The sequence below is a fragment of the Grus americana genome, chromosome 21 (assembly GCF_028858705.1).
Source record: "Grus americana isolate bGruAme1 chromosome 21, bGruAme1.mat, whole genome shotgun sequence".
Classification (NCBI taxonomy): Eukaryota; Metazoa; Chordata; class Aves; order Gruiformes; family Gruidae; genus Grus; species Grus americana.
In genome coordinates, this window is record NC_072872.1 from 9,179,952 (window position 1) to 9,207,441 (window position 27,490).

The 27,490-nt window shown below is 47.7% G+C and overlaps 1 protein-coding gene across 10 annotated transcripts in view; it reads left to right on the top strand.

The window, feature by feature from the left end:
• CAMTA1 (calmodulin binding transcription activator 1) overlaps positions 1-27,490 on the top strand; it is a 299,381-nt gene that overhangs the window by 147,630 nt on the left and 124,261 nt on the right. For all 10 annotated transcript variants that reach the window (XR_008580122.1, XM_054849895.1, XM_054849894.1 and 7 more), the window contains one exon: positions 18,246-18,317. Coding sequence is in view for 9 of the 10 variants with exons in the window: in XM_054849895.1 (XP_054705870.1) it covers positions 18,246-18,317 (72 nt within the window). In the remaining variant the exon portion in view is untranslated. The remainder of the gene's footprint in view (positions 1-18,245; positions 18,318-27,490) is intronic.

Genomic DNA, 27,490 nt, shown 5'->3' on the forward strand with positions numbered 1-27,490 from the left:
AGTTCTCAGTTAATTTTACAGTTCGGTTGAAGTGAAAATATCATTAAACTTTATACTTACCGGACCTCCCCCGCTCTGCAAGAGAGGGATAAGTTGGTGTCTCAACAGTTGCCGCTGAGACTCGATCATTCTCCAGTCCCTGTTTCTTGCACGCGTCCGACTCGGCCGGCATCACCAGTGTGAAGTGGCAGGGCAAAGACGAGGGCTGGGTCACAAGCATCCCTCCTGGCGCTGCAGGCTCCGCGCAAGCAGGATAGGTCCGGTGTGTAGGCCTGTGGGAAGAAATGTGATGAAATAGCTATTTCTCAGTGCCAAATCACCGTCTCGCCTGCTGCGTGCATCACGTAGGGCAAAACTCAAACGTAAGAGATGCTTTGTACCGTAGGGTACATCGATGAGGGCAAAATCATGTCCCATGGGAAACGTTTGGGATCCTAAATTGCGTTGTGTTTGCCGGTACTGGAGGCACCAACGGAACAGACTTCACACTCCAGCTGAAAAACGCGCTGTTGGTCTGGGAAGGGCAGCTCATGGTGAACGGTACTGCTGTTCTAGCCTGGGTTTTGGTAGGGTGCCCAAAATTGGCTCTGAACAAGCACTGGGAAACCGGTACGGTTGAGAAGAGTCTCCAAGGGTACGATATCCTCCCCGAACCCTGCAGGGATGCTCAGCTGACAGTCACGGTCAAATCCAGCCTTAGCACGAGTCAGTCCCTCTCTTTTCCTTGACGTCATTAGAGAAACACGTTTTTATTCTGCACTAAATTTGCAAGCGAACCTTGAAATAAAGCAATGATACTTGTATTTTATAAATCAAGTGCTAGCACTGTGAGGTGGCATCCTTACTATTAAAAAGATAATGCCTAATTTATTAGCAGTGCATACCAAATTAAAAAAAAAAGTTTGAAGATAACCTTTGCTAATATTACTTTCAGCATTTAGTTCAACACTGAACTGAAGGAAGTCCTCGGTGTTGATCCGAAGGCTGCACTGGTTCAGGGTGGCGGCACGAGGACAGGGAACTGCCGAGGAGGAAATCCTTTGCTGTCTGCCTGCAAAGAACAAGGAGCTTTGAAGGGTACGGGAGCTGCGGCGCTTTGTGCTGCCGACAAAGGACAGAGGATGTGGTTTCGGCTTTTCATCCTGCTGCTTTCCCTTCCTTCGAGGAGAGCATTAAGTGCACGTTGTGATTGATTTTTTTTTTTGTAGTGAGCCAGGTGAGAGCAAGCCTCCTTCCTTGAGGCAGGGGAGGTAAACAGCCACATTTGCTGTTTTTAAAGCCAAACCAGGCTGTAAGCTAGACTCTATCAAAATGCAACGTTGCAAGCAATGAGCTTGGAAAAATGAAGGCAAAATAACGGTTTTCAATTTAAGAGTTTAATGCTGTATGGGAAAAGATAACGAGGAAACAAACTGTTAATTTCTTGCACTCTGGGAGATGCTGTTGTTAGAGAAAGAAGTGTGAAAGATGCTCTGTTAATTTGGGGGGAAAAAGGAGTTTGGGGAGTCAAAAGGTCCTGCTTCGTGAGGGCAGGTGCTCTGCAGTGATCACGGGCTCCTCGCAGGTGTCAGATTTGCTCTGCCAGATCTTCTTTGCATTTGGTTCAAATTCTCGCTTGGATTCTGTTAAACATCACTTTGAGATTCGTGTACGGAAAAGAAAAGTTCCCTGGAAAAGGACCCTCTAAGCCCTAAGTGTAAACTTTAAAACAAAAGTAAAAGAGCATCTGCTGTTGATAGATAATTTTTTTTTGGGGTGGGCTGGGGATTTTAAAACGTGTTGGTTTGAGCTCCTGTTGGGGAATGCCGAGCCCGGCAGCTCCAGGGGCTTGTGCCCAGCTGCAGGTTCCCTGGGCAGCTCCCTCCTTTGAGGTGTGAATCCGTGCACGGGCAGGACCCTGTCAGCGGTTTTGGTGACTGCTCAGGCCCCGATTCATTTATCTTGGGGGTTTGCTTGAAACAAAACAAACATACAAAAAACCTAAAGAAGCAAAGACTGAGTTTTTAAGGAATGATGCCACTTGTTTCCCAATAAAGGAATGCTTTATGGCATTTTGTCCTCTAAATTAACTTAAATACGCAGTGGGGTTCTGCAGGGGCTGTGGCTTCACACTGTGATTCTTCAGCCTAAAAGTTTTGCTCTTCTTGCATGTGGCTCTAAATCCAAATAAATCTCGGGCAAAGTAGCATCCTGGGACGTGACGGTGACAGAGCCGTCCCCGTCAGAGGCACCGCGACGGCGCCTGGGAGAGTGTCCCTGTCCTTCTCCCTGTCTGCTTTCACCTTAACGACATAACGTCTTCATTAGCAGCCCTGCTGGTAATCTGCTGCTGATGGAGATTAATAGAGAAAATATTTTTCTAAACACTTCTGTATGCATTTTCATTAATCTGTGCTCAGAAAATTAATCTTGTGGGGCGACCTGCAGAAGGTGCTAATTGCAGTTTCAGAAGAGGATTTATCAAAAGTTTGCAGAGGTGCAGCAGCAACCGCAGAGCGGTGGCAGGGGTTTCAGAGGGAACGTCCCTGTCCTTCAGACCCTTAGGCTTAATGCAAATAAACTCATTTCTTTTTAAAAGCTCTTTGAAGCAAAGTGCAGCCTGGGCTCTGTGGGGGCTGTGCTCTTGCCCCTTCAGATTCAGCATGGGTTGAGAGAAGAAAGAATAGGTGAATAATTGAATTAATATCTGCCCTTAATACTGTGTCATTATTTTCGAAGGCTGCTCAGGCGGGGGGGGGGGGGGTGTTGTTGGTTGGTGGTGGGGTTTTTTTGACAGTTACCAATAATGAAGTTTGGCATGAAAATGAAACTGTGTGTGTTACGTGAGTGGCTTCGGTATGATGATGATTTATTGTCCGCTTTTACTTATGAAAGCACACTTGGTAAATTCCTTGTGATTTGTAAACCTACAGGCAACGTGTTGGATAAAAGTGATGAATTGGCCGGCTGAGGGAACAGATTTCTGTCCACTCATGGGACTCATTTTTAATGACACTGTTTGCGGTGTTAACATGCGGTTTGGGGAAGCGAGCAACCCAGGATTTTCTGTGTTTTCTTCTGCTTTTCTTTCAATCTTGAACGTGAGTTGGTTTCAGTGACTGAGAAAATATTGCTTTTCGATTTTTGTGCTGCAGCCGGCTTACATAAGACTCAGTGCATGGTCAGTCTCAATGAAGCATTTTATCTTGGCAGTAAACAAGTATATGAGCGCGTATTCATGCCTTTTCTCCCAAACGCTGAAAAACTTCTGTTTACAAACAATGTCTAAATTTACACGTGTCGCTCTGAATCTTCCTGTGATCTGTTTGGCACCGTGAATGTCTGGGTGCTAAGAATTGCATGTGAAAGTGTTGATTTTCTTTTGAGCTGTATTTAGCCAGTGAAAATTTTAGAAAGCATTTGAAGTTTCTCTGTATGATCCAGTTTTGTAAGAGGGGACTGCTCTCAAGGGAAGGCATTTCACCATTTCAATCTTAAAAAAAAGCTGAAATAGTAAGTAATTTCATGTTCAAGTAACATTTCAGTTCTTGCTCAGGTGACATCCTTTAATTAGACCCATGCATCTCACCTTGGGGGAGCTGAGAACAAAGAGCGTCCCTCTGAAACAGAAGTCAGCCTTTGCAGGCGGTGGGGGAAACGAGGACCTCGGAGCTACTCTTGTGAGAATTAAACTGTCCTGCTGGAAGCGGGAAGAACAGCAGTAACGTGGAAAGGCTCTTCTCCAACAGTTTTGTACCCCAGGCCAGCAGCGTCCATCCCTGCAAACGGAGGGAGGTTTTTCGGAGCACCTTGTTGGCAGGAGCAGGGGAGACGGGACTCAGAGCCGCAGTTCAGCACACGCGTCCTGCTGCTGCTGCTGCTCTAGAGGAAGAACGTCTTTTCTGTTTACAGTAGCGAAGCTGTACTTTGTACTCACGTTCAAGGAAAAAACTGTTTGGGTTGAGAAAAACACTGATCTGTCATACCCAGTAAACCAGTCTGAGAAACGGGGATGAAAAGAACAGACCTAATGACATAAAGCTTAAAAGTTTATTTTCTGAAGTCTCGCAGTCTTTTCTAATCACTATCAGCCTAGAAGATATGTTTTGAATGTTTTAATTGGCTGCGACGGGGAAGACGGAAGATTCCCTCTGCGTGAGAAGTGGTGGTGTACTAAAAATGATTCGGCATCCTGTTTTGTCAAATATCATCAGCGCCGTCTTGCTCTTCTTGAGAAAAAATATGCGGAAAGCACTTTAAAAGCAAAACTGTTGAAACTGCCAGCTAATCACTTGACTTTCATTTGTCGATGCCCTGCGACTGCCTGGGTCTCCTTCCCTGTGCACCGTCACCGGCGGCGGTGGCACGGCGGGACCCTGCAGCCTGGGGAAGAGCTGGGGGTGGCTGCACCCGGAGCTGGGTCAGCACCCCGCTGCTGCGGTCACCTCCAAGCAGCGAGGGCTGGGTGACCTCCAGTGACGTGACGGGGGACTTTGCAACCCTCATTACCTGCTAAATAACCTGCGGGCTTGATTGGTGCTATTTGTTAGCATTTACAGCTTCTTAGTTAAAAAATAGAAAAGGTTGAAGAGGGATGTGTAAGCTCCCATCTGTGTGAGCAGAGTTTATACGATTAATTTGTGTGAAGGCTTGCATCTAGTTAATCCATAATTAATCAGCAAAGCCCACCGGTTCTATAATTGGATGCTAGTGACAAGTTAGTTAAAGCAAAATTAAATCCCTTCATGTCACGTTTGTGTACGGGAGACACTGCAGATTACGTACTTAATCGATGTGCCTTTGCCGTGGGTATCTGGTCGTTGCTGCTGCAGCCGAGCAAGCCCGGGAGCATCCTTACCAAGCGGCAGGTCCGCAGTCCCAGCACAGTGGAGTTGAAGGTCTCGGGGCCACGTGGTAGCTGGTGCTACGTGGGCGATGTGTGGCGGGACTCCCCAAGTGTCTCTTCGAGGAGAACAGTCCATGCAGAAGAGCGAGGGCCAGCTCTTTGCGGTGCCCCCCGGCTGAGCAGCCCAAAGGGCGGGAGGAAAGGGACGGCCCAGACCTAAGGTCCAAGATGTCTCCACCTTGAAGTCCCGTTCCGCCTGAAAGAATGCAAATAGGCTTCTTGTTGGCAGTGTGTAGACAAAGCCTCTTTAGACATCTGTACTTTGAATACCAGTGATAGAAATTACTATTATTTTACAAATGAGAAGAAAATTTGCTCTTAGCTTGCAATTTTTGCTTGTATCCTCCATAACATCTCAGGGCACATGGAAGATATTTAGAGTCGTATTTTCCTTGCTCAACAGTCCAAGTGTCATAGAATCATAGAATCTTTAAGGTTGGAAAAGACCTCTGCGATCATCAAGTCCAACTGTGTCATAACTGTTAAGTAGTCCTGAAGAACCCTTCAGAGGCCAGAGCAAGAACTGGCAAAATCTCAGAGGTCACCTCACCTCAGGAAGACAGGAGGAAGGTCTCTGACTTCTGCCGTTGTTCACATAGAGGACACACTGGTCTTGCGTATCTTGCTGTAGCAGACCTCTTCCAACATTCATTATCTGTCACAAAAATGAGCTTTCCATTCTCTGATAAAAAATTAATACAAGTAAAACGTTGACCTTTTTGCTGCTTATTGAATGTCAAAAACACTCAGCTGTTTGCTGGTGGTGAACTTCAGTAAATTTAGACACACTAATGTTGAGACATTAATGCTTTGCTGTTTGGGTTTTTGGGACAGGAATGAAATATTTATAAGTTGCTTGCAAGCAATATAAACTTATTATTTCTACAGCAACTTGTCCAGAAAGACATTCCTGAGAGCTTGCTTACTGTAGCTCCTGCCATTGCTTGTGAGCGATAGTGAAGCTCTAAGGATTTTAAATTGGAAAGGGAAGATTTAGTATTGGCATACGCAATAATTTGTTTTAGGTTGTGTAAATGCTGTTTAATTAAGGGATTCATTGGAAGGAGGTTTGGAGGTCAGGTCCAAGTTTTCCATGCGCTTAGATTCAGCTTTCAGAATTCAAGAGCTGTAAGGGGAAAGGCATATCCACTTCTGAAGCTTCCTTGATGGAGTGCAGATAGCCTCCCCACAACCACGCTCACTTTCCACTCGATACTTCTGCTGCTGTAATGTGAATTATGCCACCTTTGCAAAGAACTAGAAGTCACCCGATGGAGAAGACTGCGTGTTGATCGCTGAAACGCTGACTTCAGTGGCTTCTGGTTTTAAATGTAAGAGGCATAGAGAGAACAGGACCGAGGAACCAAGTATCTCGCAAACCAGCTGAACGTGTCCTTGCGTAGGCACGGTGTACCGCAATAACTCCAGGGCTAATTTTGCATGGGAGAGGCTGCCAAAACAAGATTTCGGCTAAGGCTTCTGGTCCATTCCAGCACAAAATTAATCCAAGATAAAACTGCATGTATAATTAATAGCTCCCAAACGTCCTTTTAGATATTTATATATTTGATATAAGTTGCATTTGTTAGACTTGTCTTAGTTTACCCGAATCTGAAAGGCAGCGAATGCATCAGATATGCGATCGTACCCTGTGCCCTGCACCCCACCGTGGTTGTTTGCAGATCTGGCTTTTTGATGTCGCACACGTGCAAAAAATACTGGCTTAGCCTGTGTTTCTCCATGACTTTGTCTGGTTTCCCCATGCTGAAATGGTCTTTTTCTTCCTCCCCCCCTCTGAAAAAGAGACTTAGCCTGATAATAAAAACTTCTCGAACTTCTGTGCAACCTGCCCGTACGATGGCCGCGGTGGAGGCAGCTGGGCTTGAGGCGGCGGCGGGCTGATGGCAATTAGTGGATATTTGATGTTCTCGCTCCGAGCCCGTCCTGGTCTCTTTCCCACAGACCCGGTATTCGCTTTTCACTCGTTGGGTGTCCCGTGGGATTTGCTGCCCTGCTCTCTCCCAGTGTCCCTGTTGAACAGGGCGCAGCCGAGGGCGTCCCGACAGGAACACAGGTTGAAATCCAGATCCGAGGTCAGCAGAGGAATCGGTGCTCTCCCTGCCGATGCCTCTTGCCCAGCTTTCGGCGTAGCTCTGCTGCGCTCCCAGTCGTTTAATTATTCAGCCCTTTGCAATCCATCTCTAATGTCGAACTCCCCCTTTTCCACAGTGCTGACTTCCAAAGCCTGTCTGTCCCCTGAAAAAAAAAATTATTTCCTCTTTGTTCATTCTAAGTTTATCAGACATTAATTTAATCAAGAAACCCTTTGTTCTTTTCTTACAGCAGATGTTAAAATGGAATGACTAATCGCTTTCTAAATCTTTTTATAATTGTGCATTTGCTACCTCAGTCCTGTCTCCACTAAAACCAGCTCAATAATCCTTTCTTTGTGCAACACTTCCTCAGATATAAGCATATTTAGACCTCTACCTATCTTCACTAACCTCTGCCAAATCTGTTTGGTCTCAGCCCCCCCTAACAGCTGAGAGGACCAACACAGACATTAATAGTTCGTACAGGTTTGTACCTGATTTTCCATTTATGTTGTGGTAGACGTGATTAAAGCCTTCGAGTAAAATCACAGCTAAATCCTGTCATAGCCTAGCCCTTTTTTTGTTGTTGCTTTTTTCTCCTATTACGATTTTAGGCATTTCTGTGACATATTTTTATTGCCAGATTAGGAGGAAAACACTTGACTTGTTTGCAACGTTCTCATTATATTGTCTTTATAACATTTCTAAAAGAGAATAAATATAAAATACTTCTGTGCGTTGTGGTCATATTTCAGTCTGACGTTAATATGCTCCACGATTTTCCAGCTCGCAATTCTTCTAACCTTGTGGTGACAGTCACGAAACCCTCGTACCTGGGGAAACGTGCGTTGCACAAGCTGCTGGAGTTGAGACGACGCGTGGGGACGCTGAGCGCGCGTCTCGGGGGCAGCTGGGTGGGAGCAGGAGGTGGAGGTGAGACCATCCACCTCTCCCAGAGCCTCTTCTAGTAAGGAACCCTTGCTATGAGGAGGCTTTGGGCAACGTGGTCTAGTGGAGGGTGTCCCTGCCCCCGTAGCAGGGGGGTTGGAACTAGATGATCTTTGAGGTCCCTTCCAACCCAAACCGTTCTATGATTCTATTGCAAATGGGTAGTTCCTTTTCAATTTAAATTTGTTCAGCCTTGTTTCCTAAACTTTTGTTTCTTTGTCTTTCTCTCCTAGGCTAGTCACTAAGTAGGCAATTCTCTCCATGAATATTTTTGGTATTTAGTTACTGTGAACTTTTTGCCTTAGTTTTTTTTTAAAATAAACCAAACAAGCTGTGCTCCAGCTCTGCCATGGCAATATGTTTTTTCTGGTCCTCTCTTTATGCCACCTCCAGCTTTTCAGCTGCAGACACCAAGTCTGTTTGTTTCTTTTTATGTCTGGTTTCCTTCCTCTCTCTGGCATCCCTCGAGTATGCATCTGAGATGCAGATTATCTCCCTTCGCCCTGGCGTTGCACGGTTGTCACATGAAGCGGTGTGCAAGCTGTGGCTGTGCAATCCTTTCCAGAGCCCTCATTGCCCTCCAAGAGACGTTCCTCCATCTTGGAGAAACGGTTACGCAGGCGCTCGTTTTCCTTGAAGGGAGTTCATCTTCCGAAAACATCCTGTTCCTTCTGCGTGACGACCCTGCCGGCGCTGCCTGCTCTTCCACGCTCCTTTGGTCACTTTAACTTTTGTTTGCAGCAATTCCCCATTTGTCATCAGATCGCTGATGCAAAGATTTAATAGCGCTGGGCTTCAATTCCTGAAGACCATGACCAGGAGACTCTGATCTTAATTTCCAGTGAGCAGCCACGAGATGAGGCTTGGCAGCAGGACAGCTGTTGCTTATTTTGAAGCAATATTGACTGGTGTATTCGCAAGATGCCAGTTATCTTAGTATCCAGAGCCAGTTCATGATGAACGCCTGTTTCTCTGTCATAAAGTTCAGATGTATCTTGTCTGCCAGCGAAGAGGGGTACTTCCCCTTAAACTTCTCTTTCATGGAAGAGAAGATGACGTTATTCTTGAGGTTTGGATGTTTTACATTTTGGGGCGTTTATCATGTCATTCAGAGCATCCACGAGAGTAGTGTCAGAGCAGTGTTCATACTGCATGGCCTCTCTCCTAGATCATCCTCCTAGAAATCAGTGATTTGTACTCAGCCTTGCTCTTACCCATCATCTGAAGCATCTCCCAGGTCTCCAGAAAACTCTGGAGATGTTTCTAGAATATTCAAGCTGGCGGTCGCCAAGCCGTGGGGATCTGTGGTACAGGAAAGCGATGGGCAGGAATTACTTTGGAGCAGGATGCCCGGCTGGGTTATCACCTGGTTCGGAGTGGTCCAGCGGCCTCCAGGATGCCTGACTGCATCATCAAGGTCATGCCCCACGGGGGTTTTTTTCCTTGTGATTGATGGGTTTTGGGTTTGGTAATGAGGCGGGTAGTGTGAAGGAAGCTCTTTGTGTCAGATTAGGCGGTGGTTTGAAAAGGATAGTTCGTGACTAATTTGCTGTGACTGCTGGCCCTAAGGAAACTTTCGGCTCCTGGAAAGCTCATAATCCCGTCGAGGATTCCGTGCATGCTCCCCGCTTGAATTGTCCCCAAGGGAAATCGTGGCGATTTCCTCCTGCGTCTCACAACTTTGTCCCTATCCAGGCAGCGTCCCTCCTGTACGGTTCTCACCAGGGCCGGGGTGATTAAGCACTTAAAGTGATTAATCAAATTTCTTGTGATGAGAACTACTGTCATTCATTAATCTGAATGGGATTATAAATAAGAGTTGGCAGATAGGGGAGACAAACATGTTGACAGATAGACCCGCTGCTTTGAATACAAATTACACCGCTGCATCTGGAGGGTTTTCATTCCTGGCAGCCTCGGGATATAGCTTCCCTAAAGGTAAAATTAGACTGAGATTAAGGTATCCCCATCTTAATAAAGAAATACGTGTTTATGAACAGGCAGCTGCTGCAGGTGGGCGTGCGGGGCTACATACCAATGATCTACAGCAGGACTGGGTTGTGGATTTTGTTTCTTACGTAATTCATGAAAGATTTTATGAGGTTAGTTTTAGTCAAAACTCAAGGATAACCCAGTTGCAAGTGCATGGCTGATATCAATTCGAGGAATCAAGTAGCAGGCTAGCGTGGGCAGCCTCTATTGAATCGTCTTGCAGTTGACAGCATCACAAATAACAGAAAATTCCTATCGAATGTTGTGCTTGTAGAGACATTGTGTAACATTCACTTTTTGGAGAAATAGCGCCTTGTGCTTTTCACCTCATGCTTTAGCACAGGACGTGGTTTCGGCGACTTAGGAAAGATATTGAACCCCACCGGCTGCAGCAGGGCTGGAGTTCCACCGCCAGGGATTAGGTGGCCCTGCGAGTCGTTGCTCTTGGTGCAGAGCAGCAGGCAGGATTGCTGCAGAGCACGCTGAGATTAAACCTATCGTTTCTTGTTGAACTGGCCTCATGCATTTCTTTTCATAAATATTTAAAGAATTCTTAGTAAAAGAATTACCAGAACAAAAAATTAAGGGTCTGATACCTGGCGCGTCCCCCTGTCCTCTTTCTCTCCAACGTGGCACCTCTCCCTGCATCGCCTGCGTGGCGAACTTCAGCAACAGCGCACCAAATTCCTCCAGTTTCGGGCTAGGGAAAAAACCCAGCTATGTGGTAAAAGAGGAAATGTTGCTATCCTTCAGTATCAAACAGGTAACGCGGTTTAGCATCTCTTCCATGTATCAATGTATTACATACAGAGTCTAAAGAGTAGACCTACGGGCAATAGCATTCACTGGAAAAATCAACGGAAGATGCTAAAATGCATCACCTCGTGTGCAGATTTCTGACCATTAGCCAACGTCCTTAGAAACGATTCTTCTAACAGTAAGAAAGTTAAAATCTGCAATCCTTGCAGTGACTGCAGAACTCCACAGAGGGAAAACAGGGTTTGAAAAAGAACCCATTAAACATTTAAGTATTTCATTAAATATTGAACTTTTCAAAAATTGCTTTCTAACAAGTCCTGAGGTAAACAGAACGATATTTGATAACAACAGCTACCAGAAGTGACAAGGTCCTGCAACGAATAGAGCTTGTCTGTAGAGTTTGAGGCTGTGGTAACCTCTCTTCCCTTGATTAACCATCAAACAAGGTCCCTGGGCTCAATCCAGAAACCGTTATCTAGGTATAACTGCTGGTGACATCAAGGGCATCAGGAGGGTTTGAAACACCTCAAAAAAAGAGCCAGTAGGATTAAAACCAAAATTCTTGCAGCAGGCGGAATGCCTGAGCGGCAGCCAGTGCTTCGATGCTGCAAAGGGGTACGCTGTGATGCTGCAGCCGCGCCAGATGCAGCCCAAAAATGAAGGGTTGGATTCTCCGGGATTTTGCAACCACATGGAAATTTTAAGGTATTTTTGAGATCTGCTGTCAGTATGTAGGGACTCAAACTGGCAAACTGTAAGCAATTGCTTAAGTTTTTGTTGACATTGATAAAAAGCAAACTGTGCCAATAGTGCAGATCAGTGCTGGGATCTGAGCACGTTTTTTGCACTTTGCTGAATCAAAGTTGCTATCTATAAACGTCAGAGGAAAATCCCAACCTGTCTAACGTCTCTGTTTCACTAACATCAGAGTGAGAAAACATGTTTAGCAGTGTTTTATTTGAAGATTTGCTGCAGTAATGGGAAATTTTGGATGCCTCCCTACATTATGATGCTTTTTTCCCGTTTTAGATCAGAATAAGACCTCCAGGTGCAGCCCACCTGCCCCCCGGGGTGATTCTCAGCGCTGCAGGGTTCAGCCACGGTTACTTTGCTATTGTAAAATGCTGAACCGTGGCCAATCCGTATGGCGAAACGTTGAGGTCGGTTTCTTGTCGCGTCCCCCTCAATTTGGTGTCGCCGTGCATCGCTCTGCCCTACGAGAGTTGTCAAAACCCGCTTCTCCGCTCGCTTGGCTGAGCCCCCATCGTTGCTCCCCCCTCCCCAGCCGCATCTCACTGCCGCGGGAGGAGAAGTAAGATTGATGGCATTAGGTTCCCTGTGCGTGGTGTTGGCATCGAGTCAGGGGGTTTTATAGCAGCACGTTGGCTTTTCTCGCTGAATTTTGATTAATGGAGCAGGCGGGAGCCGCTGCTGTCTCCCAGCTCCTGCGGCTGACAGGGGTGAGCCTAATCTGATGTTTAAATGGATTTGGAACGTGTCCGTGCCTTTAGCATCCCTGTCCTGAAGGAAGGACCATCTGCTACAAGATAACCCGATCTCGGAGGGCGCTTACTTCAGGTCTGTTTGAAAAGAGAGGTGACACACGTAAAATTTGAGGGTTTTCCCTGATGCTTGCTAATTTGGTGGCCAAGAGGCAGCTCGCGTTAGAGGCTCGGCTTTTAGTTGCCTTGCTTTTCCACAGTTTTGTGGGTACTTGTCACAGACGCAGATGGAAAATGGCTCCTGCATGTAAAACAAATGCATTACTACAAACAGCTAACAAATTCCTCTGATCGTGATTTGTATGAAATCCAGAGAAATCGGATTTCAAGAAGTTTGGATAGTGTCTCTGATGGGATATGAAAAAATTGGTGAAAAGAACCGGTAACGGTGGCATCTATATGAACAGATCACGGAACAGTCTGCAATGGGGATGGGAGAGTGGGTTTTGTTGTTGCATTTTGGCTGATATCTCTGAAACAGGTTACTGCATCGATGGGCACTGATATGAGAACTTACAAGCTGCTTTTCCATTTTTCCCTTCCACGTCTGAGAAACCTGTAGCGGATGCAGCCTGCGTGCTATCGCACGGCTGCAGTTCCCGCCTTGTGCCTTTCCCGGTGCGGTGCGTGGCTGCGCAGGGAACGGGCAGGCTGAGGCTAAGGGCAGAGCTTGATTGGGCTCAGATACAGCCGCTAATTTAGACCTGTACCCTGTTATCAGGATGATGAGAAGAACGAACCTACCACCTCATTTGGCTTTCCCCGGAGGTTCGATCCACGGCAGCAGCGCTGCCGCTGCAAGCAGAATGCTGTTCCCTGATGGAAATTGGTGGAGGAGCTCTGAAGTCGTCGGTGTAATTACAGAAGGAGATCCCGCGCAGTACGGTGCTGTACCGGGATGCGATTAACTGCCATCTTGAGCGCACGCCGCTCGACACCACCACGAGAGCTAAGGGCGGCAGCGGCTTTCCATCCTCCCGCACTCCTGGTGTCACAGGCCATTGAAGCGGTTTTTGTCCCCGTCGCTGGTTCATTAAACATTGGTATTATGTTCCTACCGGGGGTTTGGACGTCCTGCTGCGGGCCGTGGGAAACGTTACGTTTGATTTTAGGGCAAGCGGCACCAGAAGCAGCTTCCAGCGATGCGCCTGCCTTTGCTCGTCACGCCATTGCAGAGCAGAGGACTCGGCAGAAGCCGGCACGCGTTGGAGCCCGTGTCCAGGCAGCTTGAGGGGCCTGAGGCTTCCCTCGCGTCGGGTGTTTGGTGACCGGTGCTTCTTGGGCTTCTGGCTTCTCCCATGCCTCGGGTGGCTGTAGGCAGCAGTCCTTTCTTTTGCAGGTTGGCTTGATTCGGGAGCCTTTTCCTATGGAATTTCATATCCTCTATTTACATGATTTCATGCTTTTTTCCTTTTTTTAAACAATGTTTTGGATTTCACTTGGCTGGTAGTCAGATTCCATTATTTGGGGCATTTTTTTACTGCTGTTGCCATGAGCATGTTCGTTTGAAAAGACTGTTTGTTTAGGGATCTCGGTGCAAATCCCGTGCCATTCGGGTTCTCACAGGGAACGCGTGCCCTTTCTTGGCAATGTTCCTTCCTCCCTCTCTTTCCTCTCCGAAAGGAACAAGGAGGATCTGAAAAACTGGCTGGCGGGGAGAAGGACGCCAACACAGCTGCCCCTTGGGAGGAGGGGGACATCTCTGATGCCGGCGCTCTGGGGGTTGCTGTTTGGGAAAGGCACCGTGCCAGGAGCGTGCACCCGTGGCACCGAGCAAGGAGCCTGGTCCATCCCCGTAAGCCCGCGGGCAGAGGGCACGGTCCTTCTCCCAAAACAGCTGTACGGATCCTGCTTGTGATGTCTGCAGGCTGCTGGGGTATTGGAAGTGGAAACCTTACACCATAAAATTACTCGAGTATGTTTTAATAATTTAGAGCCACAGGTCTTACGTGGTTTGTTCTCTAAAGATTGATTTAGCTTCTTATTAAGGGAATTGGGAATTCAGTGTGAAAATCTGAACAAAATCTAGGCGGTTTTTATTTTATTTTTTTAAATATCCACTAGTGTAACTCACCGGGGAGAAGAATTTCAAAGCCTGTCCAACCCTATCTTGAATTTTTGATTCTCTTGCTTTCCTATTTCCATCCCCAAGGTGTTCTTGTTAAGGAAGAACACCTCAGCATTATTGTATTATTTTTAAAGAAGCCACAATCACTTTAAGGAGCTCAGGATAAAAAAAATCCACTAATACTTTGATTTCCACCCCGTCCGGTTTTCAGAAGTCTGATAACGCAAGATGTAGACTGCATATAAATGGAGGGGTAGGCACTTGTAATTGAACAACTCTCCCCCTCTGCCCAGAGAAGGCCCTTTTCCCTTTAATTATCCATTGATTTCAAAAAGGTGCAAGATGAAGTGGAGCTGGCAGGGCCCGGCTCTCCGGGAGCAGCATGGGGCTGCAGCGAAGGTGCTTACAGCCACGAACTTCTGGAGGCAGGTAGGGATTTCGGGGGAGCTGCGCGGGTCGCCGCTCTCGGCTGGTTTGTCATCGCAGAGAGGGATCCCCCGCCGCTGCAGGACTTCGGGGCAGCGTCTGTGCGCCCTCCGGCTCTGAACGCCGTGTCATTTGCAAGGACAAGCGCACCCCTCCCCGAACAGCGACCGCGTGCTGCGGCAACCGATGCTGCAGCACCGGACCGTGCCGACGCCGCCATGGACATCCCTGTCCCGCCGCGGCAGCGGGGACGGCGGTGATCCCTGCGGGCCAGTGTCCGCGTCCCTCGGCCGGTGCCGCTCGGGGCTTCGCGGGGCGGAAGCTGGTGCCGGCTCCTCCGCCGCAGTGCTCCCGCGGGACGTGGCAGCCGCTCGCGTCTCGGCCTCTGTTCTCAAAACAGAAGTCAATAAGCTGCTGAAGTGGCGTTTCTCCTCAGACGCTTCAGAAATGCCGTTTCTTTTCTCCTGGAGATTTTGTAAACTTAAAAGAGAATCATGAAAAAAATGTTCTTCCCTGTCCAGCCCATTACTTCAGCCTGCTCAGGACAGAATTAACCTTGGCAAGCCTTCCAGAGGAGAGAGTCATTCTAACCTTAAAAATCTGCTGATTAAAGCTGGTTTCAGGAATTCGATTTCACTTAATGCGTTGGCTGAGCGCCCAGCCTGGCATTAACATAGCCACAGACACACAGGCCTCCGCGTTCTTTACCTCCCCGATAAAAAAAAAAAAAAAGAAAGAAACCCCAGCTAATGAAACCCCTTTTGCCTGTTTTGAGCAGGAATTCATTTTAAAGACTCCTTTAGCTCAAGGCATTAAGCGTGCCCTGGTTACCTGTCTCCTAAGGCCAGCCAGGGAGGTAATTCCATTCTCCTAATTAGTTGCAGCGTTGTGTGTGAGTCCTGTGCAGAGGAACTCGCCTCTACGCACCCTCTCGCTGTAACGCCGCGTGCGCTGTGCCACCAAACCTTGGGGTTTGTGTCATCTAACAGCGCTTCGCTCGTTAACCTTGAAAATCCTCCAAAACAACGAAGCTCTGATTTCTAAGGTGTCTATTTATATCTTAAACATTTCTTTATGCCTTTTTATCCCACAATTAATGTAGTTTTTATTGCTGCCATCACTCATCTTGTCTTTACTCCAGAAGCTGGGTTTCCAGGGTCCGTCTCTCCCACCGCAGTGCGTTTCTCTGCAGCCCTGTTGTCTCTCGGTGCCAGCACACGGTGCCCATGAGGAAGAGTTCCCCGCTGTCTCTCCCGGGCTGGGGGGCTTGCTTACGCCTGGATCTCCTCCACCCCAGCTGCCCGAGTTAGGACATCCAGCCCCAGAAGGTCAATCCAGAACTAGATTCCCATGTTGTGCCGCGTGGGGGGGAAAAGAAAAGAAAAATAAAAAACCCACAACACTTTCTGTATTTTGGATGCTTTGTAGATTCTGTGAACTGTTACGAGTTTTCTTAATGGTTTGCTGAAATGTTGAAAAACAGTTTTGTGGAGGTAGGATGCTTTTATGTAATTCTGTATCAACGCCTCTAGAATTATATGCGAGACAGATCTGGAGATAGAGAGCAGCTTTCCTACCTACTAGTGCAGGGAGCCCCAAGGAGCTCAGCATCAGTGCTCGTCGTTATTTTTTGCTTTAATCATGGTGAAGTTTCGATTAACTTCACAGCAAATCGGGGTTGTGAAGCGAGCGGGCTGTGCTGATCTTGATATATCTTGACTTGTACCGCATGAGGCTCTGTGGGTGTTGCGGAGGCTGCTCCAGCGGCATGCTCCAGACCAGCTTTCCCGTCCTCGCTGGGAAACTGGTCGGACTGGGAGATGCTGCACCTACCAAGCCGCTTTCTGAAGCGGGGGGACCAGCCCTAAGTCAGCAGAACTGAACACAGAAGACCTTTTAACGCAGCCCCCGGTGCCGCGCAGGCAGGAGTCGCTGTCAGGGATTATCTTAAACAAACGGCATCTGCTTTTCCCCAGGCTGAGTGGTGGGATTTAAATGTTAAGCTTTTCTTTGGATTATTTTCTGCAGGTTTTTTTTTTCCTCCCTGCTTTTTTTTGAGTGTGGAATGTACCCTTGACACGTTTAAAAACATTATTAATCTTTCTCATTTGTATTTTAAAAATAACTTGGCGATAGCAGCCAGCAGTCCTTAAATCCTTTCTAATTCAAGCCGACCTTGCAAGCGGTGATCTTGGGGAGGAGACGCTGCCGCCGGCCTCCCTGTGTGCTCGCCGATAAGCGTGTGCGTTTAACGACACACCTCCGTGCTCGCCCTGTTACAGGGCACGCTAGCGATGTCGGGGCTGGCAAGCTTGCTGCTTGCAGCGTGTTCCCATAGTTTGCGAGGTGCTTTCCAGAGAGAAGTACTACAAATGAAGACTCACCGGCCCCTTTGTGTTCGTGTGAACGGCCGGTGTCCTGCGCTGGGGGATGGCACGGACGGTCACCCCCGCCAGCGCCGGTAAAGCCTTGATGCCACGCGTCAGCCTTTGCATCCGTATCTGCAAAACCAGGTATTCGAGTCAACTGGGGTGGTGACTTAGCGATCAGTTTTTTCCAGTCCCATCCACTTAGGTCCCACTTAACACAGTTTAAAGTCTTGCTGAAGTGTGGACGGAGCCAGGGCTGTCCTGTCCTGCAGCCGCCGCGCCCGGGAGGATGCTCGGTGACGATTCCTGCATCCCGGGCTGGTGCGGACGCCCTGGTAGGGCGCAGACAGGGCTGCGAGCGAGTGAGGAGCACGTTAATTGTGAGAGTCGTCAAAATCGATGCAGTCACTGGAGTAAAACAAAAAAGGAAATTCCCCTTAAAAATCCTATGCAGTTGGATTTATTTCTTTTTTCCTCATGTAGTGGCAGAATGCTGCTGTGCTTAAAATATACGTGGCCCGCAATCTTTCAGGGGAAATATTGAAGAAAGCTGTGAGCAGATTGCTGGGCTGTTGCAATCTCACATTTAAGGAAAACTAATCACCTTCGGTACGGGAGAATATATCATTACAAGCGCGCCCATCCCCCATGTGCGCTATATTAAAAGCCATCGGAGTCAGAAAATAATATTGCTTTCTTAATAATAAACAAATCTTGTGGACAGGAATTGTACTGGGATCTTTTAAATTAAAAACAGTTTTGTGTGTTTGGTTTGTGCTGGGCTTAGCTTCCAACTGACAGCGGGGTTGAAAAGTTTTAACATACTGGAAATTCGATTCTTTTTTTTTTTTTTTCCTGCAGAAAGAATTCCTTAGCCTTACTGATTTCAGTTAATCAGAGCAGCAGAGTTCATTTACAAAAAAAGAAGCAAAAAAAAAAAGCAACTCTGTTTTGGCATTTTGCTGTATAAAATACCTGACAGCAATTTTTTCAGTTTATGAACCTAGGTAACCTGTAGCAATGTTTGAAACAAACGTGGAGGTGCTATAATCTGGTGTTGTGCATTACCAGCCCTGAACCAGCTTCAGAGCAACGTCCTCTGGTTGTGGACAACCCGCTGCCGCCCCCGTCCCCGGCGCTGCCTCCTCGGGCGATGGTTTCCTTCGCTAACCCAACTTGCTTTCTCTCTTTTTGTGTCCCTAGTGCTTGTACGGCTGCTACGTCCATTCCTCCATCATCCCCACGTTTCACAGAAGGTGCTACTGGCTTCTGCAGGTAGGATGACGACAAGTTCCTCCACCCTGGCGGTAACCCGGTCGAGTCGGTCCGGCCATGTTTGACTGTTGCCGGGGAGGTCGGTGGTCCCCTGTTTCGTTGTTTGGGGGGATTTTATTTGTCTGAAGGGGATACGGATTTTCTCAGTTGTATGTCTGCGTTCAGAGGTATGGTACATTTTCTCTAGCAAATACAGAGCTGATCGATGCCAGCTCAAATGTTCACTAAACACAGAGTCAGCCCAAGTGAGACTATTTTTGGGTTTTCAGTTGTGTTTTCCCGTTCTGAAGCGAGGCGGGCACAGGAGCTCGGGAAGCTGACTGCCGTACCGGGAGAGAAATCCGCCCTGCGCTGGGTTTGAGTTTGAGGTCAGCCTTGTGGCCAGCTTTCCAGCGGTGGATCTGCTTTCCTCTGGTGGAGTGTTTAGTCCCAGGGGAGTTTTTTGGGGTCACTCAAATGATTCTTTTTATTCTGGCTGTTGTGGGCACAGTGAAGCACCTGGAGGAGTTGAGCGGACTTTTCCTCTTATTTCTGCAGGGTTTGGGTCGTGGCCCGATGCCCCCCCCGGGCTCCTTGGGCTGCGGTGGGTGTGCTCGGGTTCCCATGCGGGAGTTTGCCCAGGGTGAGCGTTCGCTGGATGGAGATGCTAAGCCTGCATTTGCGGAGCTGTTTATATTATTGACTGGTTACCCTTGCTTACAAAGTGGAAGCAATTTCTTTTGTTTTGTTAAAAAACAGCATTTGACACATTGTAATAATATTATTGTTTTAAAGATTAAACACACACACACACACACCCCCCCGAAGTCCTGAAAACAAACAGGTCTGAGGAAAGTGACATCTGTTTCAAGAAGCAAATGGGAAATAATCCCTTTTTCCCCCTGGTTTTGCAATTGCACTTCCATATTAAAAAAGAAGACGCTGCTGCTGTTGCTGCTGCATGAAAGACGCCCCATGACCCACAGAGGACGGTGTCCGCACCGTGGACGTAATCAAAGGGAACGTGCACAAAACGTCACCGTTCTCTGTGATGTTTATGTGCATCTCAGCTCTATTTGCATCCTCTGCGTGTAAATGCCACGTGTAAGTAAAGGGGAAAACGCTTCGCTGCAGCAGTGAGAGCGGTATTTCACCTCCATGGAGGAAAGCTGTGACTCCATGGAAAACACAGCACAACCACGTCGATCTTGCAGACATTTAGTGCTTTTCCCCGCAGTCTCTCAGGGTCCCAACCTGCGTCCGTGGTTGGACGCAGTGAGCAGCAGGAAGAGGGGGAGCGGGGCGTAGGTGCGCCTAAAGAAGCCATTAAACGTTCACGGTTCAGTGTGCTGAACCGAGCAAAACCTCTAAACTTACGTTCCGGTTTGCCCCGGGCAGCAGACAGCTGCTTGTATCGTTGTTTAGCATCCATCTCTGCCAGCGCCCATGACGGATGGCGTGACACGAGAATTCAAAGGAAACCGTGAATTCTCTCTGCATAACCGCTGGCGTGGCACGGTGGTGCTTCCCGGGCCGGCATCAGTCCTGGGTGTCCCCGTGAAGGCAGAGGGGACCACGGTGGGTGGAATAGCAGGTCACTTGGTTCCTCTGCTCTTGCCTACTCAGGAACAGGAGTTTGGGCTGGGGCTTGGTGAAAGCATCCTCCATCCGCTGCCCCGGGAGTTCGGGGAGGTGCCAGTACTGCCCAGGGCTGAAGGGTGCTGCAGGCCCCCCCATCATCACCAGTCTGCCCAGGCGCAGTCACCGCAGGTGCTGGGAGGTTTCCAGCGTCCCTGAAGGGCAGCTTGGCTCATGAAATGTTTTCACATATAAACTGAAAATGTTAAGGAAGGCCCCTGTTTCTGAAGAAATTCAGGGCAGACAGCAGAGTCCTTCCTATGAGATCCCAAGAAGAACAGATGATGCAAAATCAAACTGCAGAGCTCCATCCTAAAATGGGGCTGTCACCTTTAGGGAGGTTTGCTCCCAAACCACAAAGCTTTCTCCATTACCTTCAAAGGAGGATTTTCTAGCTTTGCTCATCTTTCCATCAGGAATCATTTCGCGTGATTTCAACCCCTTACCCAGCAGTCTGAGCGATGCTCATGTAGCCCGAGTGCTCCCCAGCCACAGGCAGTCCCCAGATCCTGCTCCGTTGTGGGCTGGCCAGCCTGTGCTTGTCTCCGCGGAGGTCCTCCCTTCATAGGTCACCCCTCTTTGATTGTGAGCTTTGTATTCCTTTTTATTTTTGTTGCATGCTATCTCAAATTATTGCTGGACTTGGCTGTGTGGCAGTTAGCAAGGTTATATCTAATGAGTTGCGTTGCAGCACCATAGGATCGTGTGCCCTGAGGTCTGGCTTGTCCACATTCAGGGGGGGTGTGTCGATGTTTAGGTATCTTTGCTCTGATAATTGCTTTGGATTGCATTGAGCGGATGGGCAGTACGTTTCTTATGAGCCCATTTGTAAAATGTGATGCAGGATATCTCATCGTAGATGCAGTACACTGGCATTCAGGAGCAAGGACATGTTGTGCCTTCGCTGTGGGAGGAATAGGGGTCTGTGATTCATGACAGCATCTCCCAGGCATAAATGGGCATCCTTCAATCATGCGCTCAAGGTTGTGCAGCCGGAGAGAAAAGAGCTGGCCAAGAACCGATGATGCTTTTCTAACATCTGCACAACATTTCTGTTCCGCTCCACAGTGAATTTGGGGCAAGTGAAACCAGGAGAGAGGGAGAAGGTATTTTGTGCCTCTCCTTCAGAGTTTTCCACTTCGACACCATCCGATAAATGACTTTCATATTCCAAAACAGGTACAGACATGGCAATGTTTAACATTAATCTCCAGCAAAAGGTTTGGCTTTTTAGTTCAGAGAGGCAAATGGGTGATTTTCACTTTTTTAGAGTCTCATGTAGTACCTTCCTGGGAAATGGAGTGCTCTGCCTGCGAGTCTGGTCAATAGGAAGTAAATACAATTAGTCTGTGATGCCGCCTGTGTTTTATGGGATGATCTTCCTCCAAATCCTATTGTCAGGTTAGATATTGATTGAAAATCCCCACGCAATTGTTCTTGATCTTTTCTGACTGGCGTTTTCAGCGTAAAGGCCACGGCTCAGACAAGCCAGAGAGACTCGCGGTCTCTCTTGTGCATTTATACTGTGCTGTAGCCATTAATTATATGGTGGTCTCTGATTTCTTACTTAAACAACTTTGCGCTGTCATTTATGATTGACACAACATGCCTTCTCCCTGAAGGCTAGTCAAAGGGATAAGAAACGAAAATCGTCATTGAAGCCGTCATCGAAACCATCAGCTTGAACCGTCCGCAGGCAAAACGCAGTTTTCTCAGTCCCTGCTACGAGGAGTTATCCTGCCATAGAAGGCATCACAGCTGGGGTCTCCTCCTCCCTATTCTGAAGGGGTTTACTTTTTTTGAGACATTTTAAGCTTTCTTCATAATGGATTTTAAACACCCAATCACCTTTAATTTTTTTAGTAGATGTAATTGCTGAGCAAGCATTGTCGTGTCTCTGCAGGAGACCATCCATCCCTGGGCGCTGGCAGCCTCTCACACGGACCTCTTGGAGCTGAGTGAAGGAAGCGTGACCGTGGTGGTGGTGTTTTCCTATGTTGGGTTCTCATATTTTTCTTTTGCTTTTCTGATTTCTAGAAATAGAAGATCATGCTCTGAGTGACAAGCAAAGATAGGGCTGATGCAGATGACCTGTACAAGGGGTGCTAGGGAGGATGCTTCAGTAGCACTTTTTTATATTTATTTTTTTGCATTATCCGTTAGCTTCCTGAAAGCAGCAGTGCCCCAGCTGTCGGCCAAGTGCAGACAGAACGGCGCTGCTGAAGCCTTTTCAGGTGTGAGCCGTGAGCCGTGGCAGGTCCCCAGGCTCCTGGGTTTGTTGGCTCGTCTGCCAGCAGGACGTGCCTGCACGAGCACCCGCGCTGCGCGGGGTTAGACCTTCAAAATGGCACCAGATTGTCTGACAACGCAAAAGGAAGGAAGAGAACCTGTTGGTACTCACAATGACCAATGCAGGGGAAATGTGGATTCTCAGATATAGACAATTTTCAAACATTGGCCCGGCTGAGTAGCAAAATGCAGCATTCCCTTCTGTGGGTTGGTAATTGGCACCCCAGGAATTTAAAATTAATCTAGCTGCCAGGCTTCTGGGACTGGCTGCTGTTTGCGAAGGGGATCGGAGGCAGACTTCATCTTTACCCGTTAACAGCGATGCATCTCCTGTTCTCTTCCACACTTGTGCCGTACAGCCGGAGACTCAGAGTGTGTTGGACAGTCATCGTTTTCCATCCTGCCTTTAGCAGATTCTGATATCTTTTTTTAGAGCTGGTGTTAAGGTGCTGTGGTTATGGGAAGTAGTACATTAAAAAAAAAGTGTTGCCCTTTTTCTTAATTCAGAAGTACATAAACTGTGCTATAGGATCATGCTAAAAACTTTCTGTGAATTTAGACAGCGGCTAAATATTAGTTCTTCGTGACACAGGACAGAACTTCTCATAGTGCCATCTTTTCTGCAATTGTCTGCCTAAGTATGGGGAAAATGTGCATTTTAGGCACTTGAGTTTCATTAATTTATTTGGGGTTTTGAATGACTCCCTGCTTTCTGCAGTAATTTAGTAACAGGAACAGTCACAGCAAGGCGAGATCAGGAATCCTCAACAGAGTGCTGCCAGCATGATAGAAAAATTGGAATAAAAAAAATGAATTATGATCATATATTCAAAGAAAGCCTATGCGTTTGCTCAAAGAATGTTCATTAGCTCATTCGTTTGCCAATAACGTTTGCACAGGTGAGATTTTCTTGATAAAGACACTTGTGGAAACGGGAGGGGCAGGGAGCACGGACACGAGCGGATGGGGTGTTCAGCCTGTTGGTGTTTTCCTACTCATCTTGGCCGATCAAACCAATTAAGGCTAACAAGCATTGCAGAGCAATATGTAGGCAGATACCTGTTTCACATGGTATGCTCATTAACTGCTCGCTGAATAATTAAAAATTGATAAAAAAGTTTTTTCCCATATTCTTCCTTCCGATACACTTGAATCTTCAGCTGTTTATTACTATTAATGTCCACGCTGATGCTTGACGTTCCCTGAGCGTTCCCTTCCTAAAAAGCAGCTTGTCCAAAAGCTGTGGGCAGAAAGCAGCAAGGCCTGGAAATCAGTTAAAACATTTTATGTGATGTCTGCAGCTGTCCTGCGGAAATTTGGTGTTCATTCTGTATTTTTTTGCCTCAGTTTTTCTGGAAAGAGAGGAAAACCTTCCCTTGGTGGCTTTTTTTTTTTTTTTTTCTTTTTTTTATGGTGTCCCAGCAGAGCAGCGTATCCCAGTCTGATCACTTGTGCTGTGCTGCGTCAGCAGCATCTTCCACATCCCTGGCTGCAGGAGCAGCAGACAGCTTGAGGATTTTGGTCTTTTTCAACACAAATTGGAAGCATTACAATCATAAAAATTCCTGAGACTTTTGCTTAGTAATGGGGTTTTATTTTTCATTTGGGTGAAATAGAAATGACTGGGCAATAAAGCATTGAAGGTCGTGTGCTGTATGTGGGCACCGGCTATCGGTCCCATATTGTTGGGGAGCAAGGTGTAAGTTAGGCTGTTGGCATCATGAGCCTTTGTGGTTTTTCTAGCGGGAATATAAACTGCTGCCACTACGCCAGCACATTTTACCGAAGTGAGTTTTAGCCTGTATGATGCAATTAAGTGCGTATTGAAGGACAGCAGAATATGGCACGGGGTCCCTAACGGGCGCTGGCCTGGTTCAGCATCCTGAGCACGCCGCTGTGCCGACCCACGGTGTCATGGTGCAGATGGGCTGGGTGACCTTGGGACAGCGACTGAACGGTCTGAAGTCCGGGATCCCATCAGAGTGACGGTGGTGATGGCGCTCATGACCTGTGGTGGAGGCACTGTGGGACCTACAGCCTTTAGCGCTATTTACTCTTGCAACGTGTTCGTGCATGGTCTCTGCCCCTGGTAGAGGCTGTTACTCAGTGCTTGCCATAAAGCTAAGGACATCCAGAAGCAAAGAGAACCGTAAGGTGGTATAAAGTGCTATTTACCATTTCTGCACGGTCAGAGGCTATGGATATCCGATGGTTCGCTTCTGCAGAAAAATGCAGAGCGCGTCGCAGGCAGAGCCTAGCTGAGATGGACCGCGATACTGAAAGGACAAACTCCCACGTTCCTGAAATGCAGCTGCAACAAGGTCGAAAGGAAGAAAAAAGTCCTGCCTTTCTGATGTTCAAAATGCCGTGATTTCTAAAGGCTGAGATGTCTCCTGACTGCTGTAACACTCTTCAGTGTCCTCCTCCGACCCAAGCTTTGGCTTCTCCTTTGGTGGTGGTGTGATGGGGAGAAGCTGACGTGAAGCCCTGGTGATTTCCACCTCGGTGCCCCTTCAGCAGGGGCATCTCTTTGGAAAGGATTCTTTCTGCAGGACCAGACGAGGCTCTCCCACTAACAGCTGGGTATTTACAGAACAGAGCTTTTAAGCAGGCACACTTTAATTGCCTCAGGTTCCTAGTTTTTAGTGCAAAGTGTGCACGTGGAGCTATGCTGTGAAAGAAGACATAAGCGTGGTGGGAGCACATGGTGCTGCCAGGAGAGCAAAATTGTCTTTTGCATCGATTTAGCTCTGAGATGCAACATGAAAAGTGCTTTCGATGATACCCACTCTGGCCGGGAGTCGATAGGATACAGCAGTCAGTCCCCTTGCGTCTCTGTTGGGCTTCATGATGCTTCTGCGTGCAAAACCATTTTTGGTGAAAGAAAAAGTTGTGGATACCCTTTTCATGCTTCCTTAATATTCCTTTGACGTGATCTCTCTGAAAGACTGCTCTCTCCTTTCTCTCCTTTCATCTTCTCATCAGCTCTTTTTGAAGGCACAGTGCTCCTTGCCATGTCTCTGCTGCCTTGCGATCACAGGAACAGCCGTGTCACAAGACTTCCTATCGTGTTATTCGGGGATCGGTAAAGATCTGAAATACTCCTGGAATTGGTGGAGCTGTGCAAAAAGTATTGCGCAGTCCAACTGAAATTCTAAGGGTTTTGTTAACTCTTTTGTAATAATTTTCTGGTTTCATCATTCCGATGATTTTGTCGTTGGGGTTTTTTTGTAAATATTCTAACAAATATTTACTCCTGAAAATGAATTTCAGAACAACTATGTAAGCGAGGTGTTAGCTGTGCCTCCTCGCAAATGCTATAACCCTTTTCATTCCGTTTGGCTGGAGGACAGAGGCTGCTGGGTGCGTTAGCCCGGTGCCTGGCTGCCCTCTCGGCAAGCCTTGCTCTGCGCTGGGATCCCCCTCGGCAAAGCTCTGTTTAGCAGCGGGATGAAGAGTTAAGTGGGTTTGAAGGAGCTTTTTTGTGGCCCTGCACATTGCCTAAAACTCAAGTTCCGTTTAGCATGAACGCCCCGAAACTTCATTTTAACTATCATTAGAGATAGCTTTAGCAATAAAAATTCATGTCACGCTCTGATGTTCTCCAGTGTTTTAGCAAAATAAAAACGAAGCAACAGCCATGACGCTGCGGGCCGTGTTGCTGGAAGACCTCTCTCCTTTGCCTTCAGCATCAGAACCTGAGAGGGACCGTTCCTCTTTGAGAGGAGCCAGCTGCTGCAGGTCTGCTCTTCGTCATCTCCCTCCTGATCGCTCCTGCGTCTCCCCGGGGCCGCTGTCGCTGCCAGCTCCGTGATGGGCACTGGAAGTCACACGCGGCGACAGCCGCTCTCTTCTCCCCGACACTCGTGCCCACTCGCTGCCTTTGAAACATCTCCTGTGCTTTGCAGCTGAGCGATGGGAGCTCCTGCGCCCTGTGAATTGTGCTGGCTGAAGGTGGAAACGCTTGCAGCTCGTCTCTTGGACCAGACCGGTGCTTGGGCAGCGTGGCTGCTGTCTCTGGCTAGGAGCTGGCTGACGCGTGACTCCTCTTGGACAAGGTGCTTCCCTAAAGGTGCTTGCTTGGTTTTGCTGAATTTCTGGCAGGCAGAGCACCCCCCGAGCAGCGCGGGTCAGCCTGGGCAGCCCAGGGAAAGGAGGAGTGCCGGGGTTGTGGAGGTAGCCGGAGGGGAGCAGCCCCGGTGACAGCACTTCAGTATCTGCAGTGGTTTGCTTGGGGGTGATCCCATCGAACAGTATTCTGTTTTCCACTCGTTTCTCATCCCTGACTTGCATTCAGAGCAGCTGCATCCACTGAAACCCACCTCCAGTCTTGCAGTTGTCTTTTCATACGGACACACAGGATCTATTCCAGTGGAAGGCTATTTTTGTTTTGTATTTCCTCCTTCAGCTTTTACTTGCTTGCTAATGTTAGCTGCTCATACAGTCTTCAGCTTCGCTAAAATGAAATTCTGTCTGGCAGAGCTCACCACAAGCTGTCTTCATCCCGACCATCTCCTTCCTCTTCCTAAGAGCAAAGCTGTCCTGTGCACCGTGCGCCAAACTGCCTCTGGTTTCACAGAGAGCGCGTCCTGTTTGCTGTCGGGGGAAGGACGAAACGCTGGAGGGAGCAGCGTCTACAGGAGCCCTCTTTTTTTGGGAGAGCCAGCAGTGCGGCTGTGTTTTACACCCATGCTCGCACGTGGGACCACGAAAATAAATCAGGATTTTGCTTTCTGGTTTTTGTGGCCGAAATTTGTAGTAGATAAAATTGAGCTTGCGACTCAGGCTGGGCCATACCCTTTTATCAGGCTGGGCCATACCCTTTTATCAGGCTGGATACCTTCAAAACAAAGATGTGTTTTGACACCCGCAGGATGAGTAAAATGGGACTGCGGAGGAAGGCAGCAGTAACCTTCTGCTGATGTTCCAGCAAGGGGGAGGCGGAGAGGATTACAAATGAACTGGTATCTCAAAGGCTGGAAACATTTTAGCAGGAGTGCTTTATCTTTTGTAATGTTTTTATAAATTATTTATTAACACACTTGCTGCATTTTCCTGAGAAATTGGATAGAAAAGCAAAATGTATAGCTGGCAGATTATATTCCGGAAGAAAGACACCAGTGATTAAAAAACAATTTCCAACCCTTTCAAACACATAACTTTATTTTAGACGAGTAGTCTGCTATTTTTGTATCGCTCTCCACCATTTTAAAGAAAATCCCGGATTCGTTCCCTAGATATATGAGGAGACCGACGTTAATGTGAGC